This window comes from Brachyistius frenatus, unplaced genomic scaffold (genome assembly GCF_029030835.1).
Source record: "Brachyistius frenatus isolate BFR_SWC_R1_liver_20210118 unplaced genomic scaffold, ASM2903083v1 Contig_437, whole genome shotgun sequence".
Lineage (NCBI taxonomy): Eukaryota > Metazoa > Chordata > Actinopteri > Embiotocidae > Brachyistius > Brachyistius frenatus.
In genome coordinates this window covers 62,564-77,500 of record NW_027211036.1, presented here as the reverse complement: position 1 = coordinate 77,500, position 14,937 = coordinate 62,564, and the positions used below count along the sequence as shown (strand labels likewise).

The 14,937-nt window shown below is 43.4% G+C and overlaps 1 protein-coding gene across 2 annotated transcripts; it reads left to right on the top strand.

Moving 5' to 3' along the window:
- The first annotated feature begins 4,155 nt into the window (after window positions 1–4,155).
- On the top strand, window positions 4,156–14,933 carry LOC138637168 (uncharacterized). 2 transcript variants are annotated; one of them, XM_069725676.1, is made up of 7 exons: window positions 4,156–4,272; window positions 5,116–5,457; window positions 5,596–5,871; window positions 6,755–6,860; window positions 8,753–8,804; window positions 8,887–9,026; window positions 13,457–14,933. In XM_069725676.1, the coding sequence occupies exons 1-7, from the start codon at window positions 4,221–4,223 to the stop codon at window positions 13,503–13,505; spliced, it is 1,017 nt and encodes a 338-aa protein (XP_069581777.1). In that variant the 5' UTR covers window positions 4,156–4,220; the 3' UTR covers window positions 13,506–14,933. The 2 variants fall into 2 exon arrangements, with proteins under 2 accessions (XP_069581777.1, XP_069581776.1); XM_069725675.1 differs by lacking the exon at window positions 13,457–14,933 and having other exon boundaries at window positions 8,887–9,760.
- Window positions 14,934–14,937: the final 4 nt, after the last annotated feature.

Below are 14,937 nucleotides of genomic sequence, written 5' to 3'. Positions count from 1 at the left end.
TACATATTCATATTTCTATCTCCAGATTTGGACATGCAAAGAGAGGAGGAGGAGCAGGGTGAGGGGGATGAGCAGGAGGGTGAGGAGGAGGAGGAGGGAGAGATGTTTTTTTGTTTTTTTTTACCAAGTCTTCCAATAAATAATAAACTTTATGGATCATAAACATGTCAAGTGTGTAAATTATTAATATTTGTGTTTCACATCAAAAGAAAACGTCATTCAGTCGCAGTTGTTCTGAATCAGCTGTAAATGAAGTGATTTTTGGAGAGAAGATGTTTAAATGTCACCGCAGAAACAAAACTGGACTGACTTTATAACCAAAAACTATTTACTGTCTTTTCTGCAGTCTGATATTTGCAGTTCCCAGAAATGTGAACAGAGTGAGACATTCTACATCTTCCTCCTCACAGGACTGGTCCTCGCGGAGTGAAGGCCCCGCCCCTTGTTTTGAGTCCCCACAGTGTTATATAATAAACAGGAAGTGTGCTTATATGTACATAAACAAGATTAAACAAACAAACAAACTGCAACTGTTTATGGTTCAGTTTAGTTTTCTTGTTTTCAGCAAATCGACTGCATCAAAGTCCAGAAAGATTTTCGTCATCTATGTTAATAAAATCATTAAAAGATTCAGAGAATCTGGAGAAATCTCTGAACACAAGGGACAAGGCTGGAAACCAATATTGGATGGTGGTGATCTTTGGGCCCTCAGGCATCACTGCATTAAAAACACACTATTCTGGAGTGGAAATCACTGCATGGGCTCAGGAACACTTGTGAAAAACCATCGTCTGTGAACACAGTTCATCGCTGCGTCCACAAATGATGTTAAAACCCTCCAAAGAAGAAACCATATAGAAACATGATCCAGAAACACCGCCGCCTTCTCTGGACCGAGATCATTGAAGATGGACTGAGGTGAAGTGGACAACTGTCCTGAGGTCTGATGGATCACAATCTGAGATTCTGTTTGGAAATCATGGACGCTGCATCCTCCAGGTTAAAGAGGAGAGGGACCATCCAGCTTGTTATCAGCTCAGTTCTAAAGCCAGCATCTGTGATGGTACAGGGTGCATTAGTGCACATGGCATGGGTAGCTTGAACATCTGGAAGGAAGCATTAACTTAAATAAAACACTGAAGTAACAACAGCCTAAAACTAAAGTTTTAAACAAGGTTTTCTTCTCGTCTTCATGAAGATGTTGACGTCTGCTGAGCTGCAGCAGGATGTGGAAGTGATGACATGGATCAACACGTATGTTGCGGCAGAAGAAAAACACAGTCACGTGTTTAGTTGATAGGATTTAATATTTAACACGTTCCATTGCACTGCTTCATGTATGACGCGTGTTCTGGTATCCGAACTGATGGATATCCTGTAGAGGTAAACAGTCCTGCCGACGTATGGCTTCTCCTCCTTCCCATGTCCCTCCGTGGTCACGTGTGTGTTCACCATGTACCTGTCGTCGGCCTGATGGACTCCCACAGATGTCCACAGCCCCGCCTCCTCCATCCGCTGTGGCTCCGCCTCCAGCTCCTTCCTGTACAACTCCGACGGCGCTGCTCTGTGGACGCCTCTCGCCACGCAGATTAGACCTCCTGCAGAGTAACACGGATGATGCTGAACACGCGTGATGTACCTGAACACATTCTAGTCGCCGCGTTTGACGGAGGAACAGTTCACAGCTGATATCTGTACATCATGTATGTTCTAACCAAACATGCCTGAAAACAACAAACCTTCTATCACTTCATTTCAACTAAATGTTTTCAGTTTTTATTTGTAACTAAATAATAAAATAAGTTCAACAATTAACTTCTTGTAGAAACTTAAATCAGAGTTTGATTTTATAGATAGAACATGGACAGATAGAACATGGACAGATAGAACATGGACAGGCAGAACATGGACAGATAGAACATGGACAGACAGAACATAGACAGATAGAACATGGACAGACAGAACATGGACAGATAGAAATGAACAGATAGAACATGGACAGACAGAACATGGACAGATAGAACATGGACAGATAGAACATGAACAGACAGAACATGGACAGACAGAACATGGACAGATAGAACATGGACAGATAGAACATGGACAGACAGAACATGGACAGATAGAACATGGACAGATAGAACATGGAAAGATAGAACATGAACAGATAAAACATGGACAGATAGAACATGGACAGATAGAACATGAACAGACAGAACATGGACAGATAAAACATGGACAGATAGAACATGAACAGATAAAACATGGACAGATAAAACATGAACAGATAAAACATGGACAGATAAAACATGGACAGATAAAACATGGACAGATAGAACATGGACAGATAGAACATGAACAGACAGAACATGGACAGATAAAACATGGACAGATAAAACATGAACAGATAAAACATGGACAGATAAAACATGGACAGATAGAACATGGACAGATAGAACATGGACAGATAGAACATGGACAGACAGAACATGGACAGATAAAACATGAACAGATAAAACATGGACAGATAAAACATGGACAGATAGAACATGGACAGATAGAACATGGACAGATAGAACATGGACAGACAGAACATGAACAGACAGAACATGGACAGATAGAACATGGAAAGATAGAACATGAACAGATAAAACATGGACACTGCTGTTATCACAAACCATTTATCTCCATTTAATCATGAGAGAATTCTCAATGATTTCAGAGAAACTGGACCAACATGTTCCTCTGGTTCCATCCTGCAGAATCGAGTCACAGCTGCTCACCTTCGGACTCGCTGCTTCAAACAAATTCAGCATTTACCAGTTTCTCCTTGGATCCTGCAGACAAACGAGCAACGCTGGTGTTCAGCTCCTCAGGCTGCATGTGGAAAGGGTTCAGGGGATGGTCGAGCACAGGAAGTGAAGAATGTTGTGGGCGTGGTCGAGCACAGGAAGTGAAGAATGTTGTGGGCGTGGTCGAGCACAGGAAGTGAAGAATGTTGTGGGCGTGGTCGAGCACAGGAAGTGAAGAATGTTGTGGGCGTGGTCGAGCACAGGAAGTGAAGAATGTTGTGGGCGTGATCGAGCACAGGAAGTGAAAAATGTTGTGGGCGTGATCGAGCACAGGAAGTGATGAATGTTGTGGGTGTGGTTGAGCACAGGAAGTGAAGAGTGTTGTGGGCGTGATCGAGCACAGGAAGTGAAGAATGTTGTGGGCGTGGTTGAGCACAGGAAGTGAAAAATGTTGTGGGCGTGGTCAAGCACCGGAAGTGATGAATGTTGTGGGCGTGGTCGAGCACAGGAAGTGAAAAATGTTGTGGGTGTGATCGAGTACAGGAAGTGAAGCAGAAGAAATTACAAAATAAAAGATGGAGGACATGTTGTTCTCTCCTCAGTGAGTTTTCTTTTATTGTTAGCAGCAGAAGGTTTGTCGTCCCCTCCAACTGTGTAGCTGTGTGTTTGACTGTGTAGTTGTGTGTCTCTGACTGTGCAGTTGTGTCTCTGAGTGTGTAGCTGTGTGTTTGACTGTGTAGTTGTGTGTCTCTGACTGTGCAGTTGTGTCTCTGAGTGTGTAGCTGTGTGTTTGACTGTGTAGTTGTGTGTCTCTGACTGTGTAGTTGTGTCTCTGAGTGTGTAATTGTGTGTTTGACTGTGTAGTTGTGTGTCTCTGAGTGTGTAGTTGTGTGTTTGACTGTGTAGTTGTGTGTCTCTGACTGTGTGTAGTTGTGTGTCTCTGACTGTGTAGCTGTGTGTCTCTGACTGTATAGTTGTGTGTCTCTGAGTGTGTAGTTGTGCGTCTATGACTGTGTAGTTGTGTGTCTCTGACTGTGTAGTTGTGTGTCTGACTGTGTGTAGTTGTGTGTCTCTGACTGTGTGTAGTTGTGTGTCTCTGACTGTGCAGTTGTGTGTCTGAGTGTGTAGTTTTGCGTCTATGACTGTGCGTAGTTGTGTGTCTCTGACTGTGTGTGGTTGTGTGTCTGATTGTGTAGTTGACTGTGTGTAGTTGTGTGCCTCTGACTGTGTAGTTGTGTCTGACTGTGTAGTTGTGTGTTTATGACTGTGTGTAGTTGTGTAGAGGAAGTGATGGGAGGATAGTGTTTTTAGGGAAGTGACTCTTGCAGATGAATCTGTTCATCAACAGAAGACAGACAGAGTGAAGACAGACAGAGTGAGGACAGAGTGAGGACGTCCGTTCAACAAACCTGAAGAGGAAAACTAAGGATGGCAGTTTGGGACAAAGTGGTTTTCTGGAGCTTCATGTTCTTTTCAGCCGGTGAGTTTAAAGTGATTAAATTTAATAAAACGTGAAGCCACGTCTACTGTCGAACCCTCAGAACCAGAGGAGGAAACGTATTCGAACTAAATGTGCTGCAGAAGTTTCAGGAGTCAGAATGAGTCTCTGCAGATTATTTGTAGCTCCAAAAAACCTCCGGCTCCATAGACTCCATCTACAATTCCAGCGAGTGCCACTAGAGGTCGGCTCCAAAAAGCCTCCGGCTCCATAGACTCCCATTCAACTTCTCTCATCAAATCCAAAGTGAATAAAATGTGTCCATCAGTTATCTCGGTGTTGTTAGCTAAAGTCACTCCTTCTTCTTAGTTTTCTGGAGATCCATCTGAAAATAATCCCTCATTCATTAGAAAAGAAGATTCAAGAAGACCTGTTTTTGGGGGCGTGTCTGTTTGATTGACAGGCCTGTGGAGCAGTCAGGTTACAGCTATCGGTGGGCGGGACGTAGTATCACCACTCCTGTTTTAATGACTCAACAGTTACAGGACAGCCGACTTTTCACCTTTGCAAACAGGTAAATGTTTAACCCACATGAATAAAACTGTTTGTGGACATTAACACGCGTGGACACGTTGCTATATAAACACAGTGATGGTGAAGCTGCACGTACGTTGCTATAGAAACACAGCGATGGTGAAGCTGCACGTACGTTGCTATAGAAACACCAAACACACGTCTGGACTGTTGATTCATCAGAGTTTAAAACTTTAAAACCTGTTTCAGTTCCCATGAAGAGCACATTACTTTAATTCATGTCCTCCGGTTTATCCTCTCTCTGTCTCCTCTCATCACTCTTTGGTTTTCTTCTTCTTTGGTGTTGTCCAGGTGCGGCGGTTCCATCGGTCAACTATCCGTTCACCTCCACCTGCGCTGTCACCGGCTCCACCGTCATCCTCCGCTGCACCTTCACACCGCTGAAGCAGATCATCCGGGTGGTCTGGTGTAAGAACCACGAGATCTGTCAAGGCCAGACTCCGTCTGTCTATGACAGCAAGTCGGACTCCAGCAGCTCTCGGTACCGTTACCTGGGAGACAAGAGGAGCAACTGCACCTTAGAGATCAGAGAGGTCTGGAAGGACGACGACGGAACCTTCCGCTTCAGGATGGAAGCAACCGATAGCTCAGCACATTTCACCAACAAAACAGGAGTGATGTTAGAAGTTGTTGGTAAGAAGAACAGATTCGGACATTCATGGATAATATAAATATAATATGTGATATTAATATAATATTAATGTAATATTAATATAATATTAACATAATATTAATGAGTGACATTATAACTAATGTTCACTTTTATTCCAGAGGAGATGAAGATGGAGGTGAACGTCTCCGGGGGCGACCGGGAGCTCCGAAGCGGTGAAACAGTCACACTGCGCTGCACTTCACGCTGCACCTTCCACCAGCTGCAGGTCACCTGGCTCAGAGATGGCCACACCCTCTCACAGTTTGGCCCCACCCTTCAGATTGGCCCTTTAACTGCAGAGGATTCTGGGAACTACAGCTGCGCTCTGAAGACCAACACGGAGACGACCTCGGCACCGTTCAGCCTGCAGGTGAAGGTTGACGCTGCAGACAAAGGTTAGTCCACCTTTTATCAGGTAACAGAAGGCTCCACCCCCTGAACGAGGCTGCTGACTCATCATTCAGGTGGTCCGCCTCCACTTCATCCACCGGCGTCCTCTGGTTCAGTCTCAGACCGGATATAAAACCCCTCCGTAGTTCTGGGTTGACCCGGTTCTCCTACCAGTTTCACGTTTCTTGAAACTGTCTGATGGACGGTCGGGTTGCCCACCTCGACTCCGGAGGTTCTGAGATTCTGAGGCTGACGTGGCAGAGGAAGCTCACTTCAGCTCCTTGTATCTGAGATCCAGTCACGACTCCAAGACCAGAACCCCAGTTGAGGGAATATAGATCCACCGGAACATCCAGAGCTTTGTCTTCCACTTCAGCTCCTTTCACCAGAACGGTCTGGTACTGCTGACACCAGACCGAACCAGCTGTCAGTCTCCTTCCTCCTCACCGTGAACCGGACCTGCCCCACCAGACCTTCTTCAGTTCAGGAACTCTGTCCAACCTGAAGTAGGAACCGTATTCCTGCAGAGGTTCTGACTCTCATCATCTGATGACGCCATCAGAACCATAAACATCAGACCAGTGATTCTCAAACTAGACCTCCACCAGAATACGAGGATCCACTTTGGGACGGGCCTCTTGTCTAGAACCCTGAGCAGTGAGTGGTGTTCCCCCCCCCCCCCCAGTCTGCTGAAACTGCCAAGAATCAACCGGACCAAGAAGCTGCAGCTAAACCAAAACAAAGAGCTAAAAGACACTCAGAGGCTGAACATGCACCAACGCTGTTTGTTTATGTTTGGATGACTTCTAAGAAGTGAAGGTTCTGTCTGGTTCTGTCGGGTTCTGTTGGGTTCTGTTTCCATTCTGACTGATTAACTGTGTTCTACAGAAATGGACCGGGCCCTGTCTCTGGTAGTTGGACTTGTGATCGGTGTCCTGCTGCTGGCTGGAATAACTCTCACCATCCTCTTCACCATCATCATCATCATCAGAAGGTTCTGGAATGAAACAGACCGACTTAAGTAGTGAACACAAACATCAAGATCAATGACCTCCATCAGGAAGTATTCAGAGTTATTGATCAGCACGTTAACGGGACCACTGGTACCAGAACAGGGAGGGAAGGACATCGAGGGACAGATGAAACAATTAGGGGGCGGGGCCAAAAATCATACATTACATTACATTTCATTTATCTGACTCTTTTATCCAAAGTGACTTACAATAAGTTAATTTCAACCATGAGGGTACAAACCCAGAACAACAAGAACCCTAACCCTAACTCTCAGTTACTTGAGTGAAAACAAGAATCTAATCACAAACAATTCCAGCTACCAAAAAACAGACAAGCTTCAGCAGTCAAGATAGCGTAAAACAGCAGATGTAATAATAAACTTTAGCAGGGAAGAGTATTTAAAGATTATACTCTGCCTTAGTTCAAGTGATCCGGCTGTATGTAGTCCTCCAAAAGTAAAAAAATGCAGACTAAAGTTTGGCTTATGCCGTGGGGCTTATATAGAAACCTATCTCAGCTGGTCAGACCACACCTCCTGCTTGTTAGACCACACCTCCTGCTCGTAAGACCTCCCATCACCGGGTGTTACAAATGGGCAGCAATAGAAACTCACCACTGATTACTAAACAAAGAAAACTTTCACAATAGTCTCTAGATGTTGTCCCTGCTTCCTTTGGAGAGAGTCTTTTTACCTCAAACTGGTAGAAAGTCAAATACAACTTAGGCCTTTGTAGAATTGGAAATAAAGACTAGCAGTTTAACTCTAAACTTGTTCTCTTTGACTCACAGTTACTTGAGTGAAAACAAGAACCTAATCACAAACAATTCTAGTCACCAAAAAACAGACAAGCTTCAGCAGTCAAGATAGCGTAAAACAACAGATGCAAGAATAACCTTTAGCAGAGAAGAGTATTTAAAGATTATACTTTGCCTTAGTTCAAGAGATCCGGCTGTATGTAGTCCTCCAAAAGTCAAAAATGCATACAAAGGACAGGAAGTGAAACGAGACAGACAGCAAGAGGGGAGTCATTTCATAATTAAACAGGAAGCACAAAACCCAAACTGACCCGAAGACTACAAACAGAACAGAACCTCAGAAGATCCAGTAGAACTCAGAGTTCACGGTGACATTCTGCTCCAGTTTCAGGTCCATGATGACATCACAGATGTTCTGGTACCAGTGGTGACGTTAACATGATCAATAACTGAATCCTTCCTGATGGAGGTTATTGATCCTGATTGTGCTGCGTTCAGGAACTCTGTGCGGTTCAGTATTATCATACTTTCATTTCAAAGGGGAAATCTTCCTCCATATTAATCTGAATATATGAATCTGAAAAAATTATCAAAGAGATATTAAACATGAGGTATAAAAACATGATATGTTGTAACGAATCATCTGCAACCTGAAAATGTTCACTTTATATCACCATGATGAAATCTTTTCTATTCTGTTGCCTACATTTCTGAATCCACGTAAAACCTGATAAAATGAGGAAAATGTATTTGGAATTAGAGCCGGTTTGTTCCGCTACCTAGCATGCTAGCTAATGCAGCTAGCTAGCCTTAGCATGTCTGTTATTCCTGCATGAAAAACATAGTTCTCCATTTTGAAGATGTAATTTTAATATCAAGTATGTATTTAATACAATCATCAAAAACATGTTTATAAAAAAAGTACTGCAGATTCTCATTGTGACTTCAGAAGCTGAAATCTTTAAGGACCTATTTGTTATTATAACAGTTGTATTGTTGTTTACATGTTGTAATAACGGTCAGATTGTTGTTTACACGTTGTTATAATGGTTGTATTGTTGTTTACACTTTGTCATAACAGTCGTATTGTTTATTTATTCATTATCATTGCAGGAGGCGGGCAGCAGCAGACCGTCAGAGAGCTGTAGGCGGAGACACGGAGCAGAAAGTGAGTCCTCAGTGAACAGTGTCTATGTGTCCTCCGTCTGTCCTCAGTGAACAGTGTCTATGTGTCCTCCGTCTGTCTTCAGAGGTCTGATGAGACGGACAGCAGCGTCCTGCAGCTCGCTAAGAGACGAGCAGACGAGCTGCAGAAAACCAGGCGAGCTGAGGAGGACGACAGTTACGTCTCCATCCAGTTCAGACAGAAGGGACAGGACAGGAGGGACAGGTGTGTATATGTGTGTGTGTGTGTGTGTGTGTGTGTGTGTGTGTGTGTGTGTGTGTGTGTGTGTGTGTGTGTGTGTGTGTGTGTGTGTGTGTGTGTGTGTGTGTGTGTGTGTGTGTGTGAGAGAAGAGTTCAGATTATCTGATGCTGAATACAAATTTCTGGAAACTTTGTTTTCACGTCACCTTTCGAACATGAAAATAAATAAATAAATAATTAAAGAGAGATTTGAATGAATATAAAGAGAGTTAAATAAACGTAATAGAGATTTAAATAAACATTAAAACTGCAAGCAGTGATATGTGGGCACGCTGCACGTCAGGGATTCAGCGGGTTGGGGCTGCCGGCTCCCCGATGTGCAGCACACGAGGATTCGCATATTCCCGTTTTAATTTTTTTCTCGATCTCGTTCCTTATTCTTCTTTAAAAAAAAGAAAAAAGCCTTATTTTGGCGGCTTTAACATCTTCAAAAACTCATGAAAGTTGGTGTCTGACGATGTGCAAAGTTTCATGAGGTTTGGAGCATCGTTTGACCTTAAACGTCAACTTCCTGTGCCATGGCGAAACATAAAACTTAGCCGCATTGCCCTGGTTGTACTATGTACTGTATACTATATACTATATACTTTATAATATATGCTATATAATATATAATATATACTATAAACTATTACTATATACTATAAACTATTACTATATACTATATACTATATACTATATACTATATACTATATACTCTATACTCTATACTCTATACTATGTATGCTATATTCTATACTCTATACTATATACAAAAATGAATTTTGGGTCACTTTTTGGACAACATGATGGACGGACAACACAGTATGACTTTTTTTGGGTCACTTTTTGGAGTATAACCTTTTTCTAAACTGACATGCCTCAAGTTTACTTTTCACTGTAAGGCAACTGCTCTAACCAGTGCACAATTTAAAAAATGTGTCTTTTGGACTTTTTTTTCTTTTGAGTTTTATATTGTTGTTGACCTTTGGTTTGGTATTAGTATGACTGCAGGTACAAACCCAAACCCATGTGGCTTACCCTTAGAGGGACTCGCCCTCCATGAACCATGTGTCTTACCCTTAGAAGGATTTGCTCTCCGTGAACCACGTGGCTCATTAAGGGGACTCACACGCCGTAAACCTTGAACCATATGTGTTACCTGACCAGGGTTTGAACCCATGTTTTCATGAAGTCATTTCTAGCCAGGCGTTGTAGACTGCTGGACTATCTTCGTGACTCAACCAACAGTCTGGTTAACTCAACAGGGAAAAGATTCTACTTCACCAAGGTCGCTATTAATGGTTCAGATTCCACCTGTTGATGGTGATTCAACTTTTAGTGAAGTTGAAACGTTTGGGGAAATTGAAAAAGTTTTGCATACACTACACATTACAGGAAGATATTTAATATCACTGCAGACCCCCTTGAAAACACGTATATCTACTATCCAAAGAATGTCTGCGGCAATTTTGGTTGCATTTGAATAAATATTTATGGGCGGTGGAGTTATAGGTTGCAGTGAGCCAAAGATCACAATGCTGTCAAACTCCTGGGAAGGTAGATGAGGCAGTGGTTAGCACTGCTACCTCTCAGCTAGAATGTTTGGAGTTCGATCCCCCCCTTTGTCGTGAACTTTAAAAAAAATCTAAAGTCATTTTTGACTTTGAAAATGCCAGTCATTTTTTTGAACAACATTCATAGCATGACATTTGGATCACTTTTTGGCCGCCACGCCACAGGCACACCGATCGACGAAAACAAATTATTTTGATAACTTTTAATTCCTAAATTTACTAAATTTCAAGTCGGTCCGACAAAATCTGTAAGAGGAGTTCGTTAAAGTACAACATGTGTAAATCGCCAAAAATGGCAACTAAATTCACCAAGGTCGCTATTAATGGTTCAGATTCCACCTGTTGATGGTGATTCAACTTTTAGTGAAGTTGAAACGTTTGGGGAAATTGAAAAAGTTTTGCATACACTACACATTACAGGAAGATATTTAATATCACTGCAGACCTCCTTGAAAACACGTATATCTACTATCCAAAGAATGTCTGCGGCAATTTTCGTCGCATTTTGAATGAATATTTATGGACGGTTGAGTTATAGGTTGCAGTGAGCCAAAGATTTGTCATCTGGAAAGATAGATGGTGCAGCGGTTAGCAGTGTTGCCTCTCAGTAAGACCAGAACCTGGACCAGAACCTGGACCAGAACCTGCACCTCCTTCTGAGTGAGAAGAGGACGTATTCTCCTGATGTTGTGCAGCATGTATCTACAGGAACGTGTTGTTGCAGTGATGTTGGCAGTAAGAGAGAGTTGACTGTCGAGTGTCTCCGAGGTTCTTAGCAGTCAGGGTCGGGATAACAGAGTTGTTGAAGGTAGTAGTCAGGTCGAGGGTGGGAGAGTCTTTCCCTGGAAGGAAGAGCAGTTCGGTCTTGTGGAGGTTGATTTCCAGGTGGTGTGAGGACATCCACTGAGAGATGTCAGTCAGACAGGCAGAGATTCATGCTGCTACCTGTGTTTCAGATCTGGAAAAGAGAGGATCAGTTGGGTGTCATCAGCATAGCTGTGGTAGGAAAACACATGCGAGTGAAGGACAGAGCCGAGAGAGTCGGTGTACAGAGAGAAGAGGAGGGGACCCGGGACGGAGCCTTGAGGGACACCAGTAGTGAGAGGACATGGTTCAGACACAGATCCTCTCCAAGTTACCCGGTAGGTGAGGTCGTTGAGGTAGGATGAGAACAGGGAGAGAGCAGAGCCTGAGACACCGAGGTCCTGAAGGAGGAAAGAAGGATCTGGTGGTTCACCGTCAAATGCAGCAGAAGGTCCAGAAGGATCAGGACAGAGGACAGAGAGGCTGCTCTAGCAGTGTGAAGCTGCTCAGAGACAACAAGGAAGACCGTCTCTGTTGAGTGGTCTGTTGAAACCAGACTGGTGATCAAGAAGGTTATTATGGTGGAGATAGGAGGAGAGTTGGTCAAAGATAGCTCACTCCAGAGTTTTAGAAAGAAAGGAAAGAAGAGAGACGGTCTGTAGTTGTTTACTTCAGATGGGTTGAGGGGGGTTTCTTCAGGAGAGGGTTCACTCTCTCCTTCAGAGAGTTCAGGAAACAGACCGTTGACAGAGAAGTGTTGATGAGATGGAGAGAAAAAGAAGAAGGTCTGGAGCAATAGACTGGAGAATGTGAGATGGGATGGGGAGGGGGGCAGGTGGTTGGGGGGGTGGAGGTTACCAAGGTAACAACTTGATTGGGAGATGGGGGGTGAAAGAGGAAAGTGAAGGGGATGAAGATGAAGATGAAGATGAAGATGATGGACATGTAGTTATAGAAGATAGATTATAAAATGAGGAGCGTATGTCATCTATCTTTTTAGTGAAGTAGTTGACAAAGTGGCTTGGTGGAAGGATGGAGGGAGGAGGGGGGAGGAGGGGTCAAGGAGGGTGGAGAAAATGGAGAAGATGGAGAAGAGCTTTTTGGGGTTGGAAAATGAGGATTGAATTCTGGTTTGGTAGAAAGAGCTTTTGGCTGTAGAGATAGAGGCAGAGATAGAGGCAGAGATAGAGGCAGAGAAAGAGGAGAGGAGAGAGGAGGAGGACAGAGAAGAGGAGGACAGAGAGGAGGAGGACAGAGAGATTGATAAGTGAGCAGGTCATCAGGGTGATCAGATTTTCTATATTTCCTTTCTGCTGCTCTCATAGTGGCTCTCTGGGAGCACCGAGTCAGACAACCACGGAGCTGGGGAGAACTGGAGGACATGGAGGAGGACAGGAGGACATGGAGGAGGACAGAGGGTCTGGGGGTGTGGCTGAAGGAGAAGACAGAGGAGAGAGCAGCAGGGTGGATGTTGTCCGGTGTGATCCAGGTCTCCGTGAGACCAAGGAAGTCCAGAGATGAAGTCTGTCCTGCAGCTGACTGACAGTTCCAGAGTCCTCCTGTGACAAGGTGTTGGGTATGAGTGGAACGGGTGGGACAGATAACAGAGGAAAGGTTACGGTGTTGGTGTGAACGAGTGAGAGACTCCAACGAAAGACTCCTCAGTCTTTATCCTGGCTGACGCTGAAGCTGATGCTTCAAACACTTCCTGGTTTTTTTAACAGGGTTGTCTACAGCTGGTCAGACCACACCTCCTGCTCGTTAGACCACACCTCCTGCTCGTTAGACCACACCTCCTGCTCGTTAGACCTCCAGTCACCGGGTGTTACAAATGGGCAGCAATAGAAACTCACCACTGATTACTAAACAAAGAAAATTTTCGCAACAGTCTCTAGATGTTGTCCCTACTTCCTTTGGAGAGAGTCTTTTTACCTCAAACTGGTAGAAAGTCAAATACAACTTAGGCCTTTGTAGAATTGGAAATAAAAGACCAGCAGTTTAACTCTAATTGTAGTTTCTTATGATGTTTTTTAGACCAGAGGAAGAAGAGGAGGCAGTCGTCTACTCTTCAGTTCGAGGCTGAAGTCCTGGACACCCCAGGAGGATGGAGGACGGATATCCTCTCATCTGTCCTCACATCCGACAGGAACCACAACTAACTGCTACGCTAGTGAACCCAAACAGACCCACATTGACACGCCCTAACACTGAGGGATTATTTTCAGATGCACCTCCAGAAAACTAATAAGAAGGAATGACTTTAGCTAACAACACCGAGAGAACTGATGGACACATTTGATTCACTTTGGATTTGATGAGAGAAGTTGAATGGGAGTCTATGGAGCCGGAGGCTTTTTGGAGCCGACCTCTAGTGGCACTCGCTGGTATTGCAGCTGAAGACACTTCTGGATCAGAACCATTTTACAGACCTGAAGCTCCGTTAACTTTCTTACAGTCTGACTTCACCGTTGCCGTCAGTGTACAGGATTGTTTTCCCCCAGAAAGGGGCGTGGCTCCGAGAGCCAACTGGTTGATGTTATGCTGGTGTGATCGATAGACTGATAAAAACACCAGAAGAGAAGCTGAGTTCTTCTTCCTTGGATTGTTTTTTAATAGTTACATGAATACATATTTGCACAAAAAATTTTTTTTATTTTTTTAATTTTTTTTTAAGATAGATTTATATGGAGAGTTTTAAAAGTGTAAATAAAGACTCATTTAAAATAAATGATTTAAAGATTTAGAAAAAACTAAGGAGGCTTTAGGAGGACGCTAAATCTGCTCTTACTTCTCTTAAAGGGCCGTAAACCTGTTGTCATGATGACGGTTGAAGAACTGAGTCTCGTGTTTTGCAGAAGTTACTGGAAACGATTTCACAATTTAACAGAGAAAAGAAGGAAGTGAATTATTTTAACATCTTGGTTCTGAAACAGGACGACATGCCACATCAGGTAACAGGTGAGTCAGAGGTCACATGAAGGTCTGTAGGTCCAGAACAGAAACCATTTAGTGTCTCTGAGGAGATGAAGATGAAGATGAAATTGAAGAGTTCCTTCATCAGAAACCAGCAGTAACATCAGAGTCCACATTAATGCAGACATGTGAATCAGATCTTCATGAACTGAGGAAGACCAAGAAGAAGAAGAAGAAGAAGAAGAAGAGGAAGAAGAAGAAGAAGAAGAAGAAGAAGAAGATTAGCTGATGAGGTGAACAACTGTGTGTGCTGTACAGGTGAAACACTGAAACACCAGAATCAACATGATTGAATGTGTTTCAAAGTGTCACAACTTCTAGTTCAGTCTTCAGTATTTAATCTCAGTAAAATCTTCATCTAGAGAAGCGGAAGTAGAAAGCAGTTTCAAAATAAAGTTCCTGGAAGTTGTATGGAAGTGCAGTGATTAAATCAACTGTGTGTTTGGTTGTGAAACACAACAGTAGTGTTACACATTGTGTCATCATCACAAACACAAACTGCAGGAACCGGAACCTCCTGAAGCTTTTCTACATTGGTTTAT

Coding starts and splice junctions, on each gene's coding strand:
- LOC138637168 (XM_069725675.1), top strand. CDS start 4,221: ATGGCAGTTTGGGACAAAGTGGTTTTCTGGAGCTTCATGTTCTTTTCA. Junction 4,273..5,115: donor CTTCATGTTCTTTTCAGCCG/GTGAGTTTAAAG, acceptor GGTGTTGTCCAG/GTGCGGCGGTTCCATCGGTC. Junction 8,805..8,886: donor GCGGAGACACGGAGCAGAAA/GTGAGTCCTCAG, acceptor GTCTGTCTTCAG/AGGTCTGATGAGACGGACAG.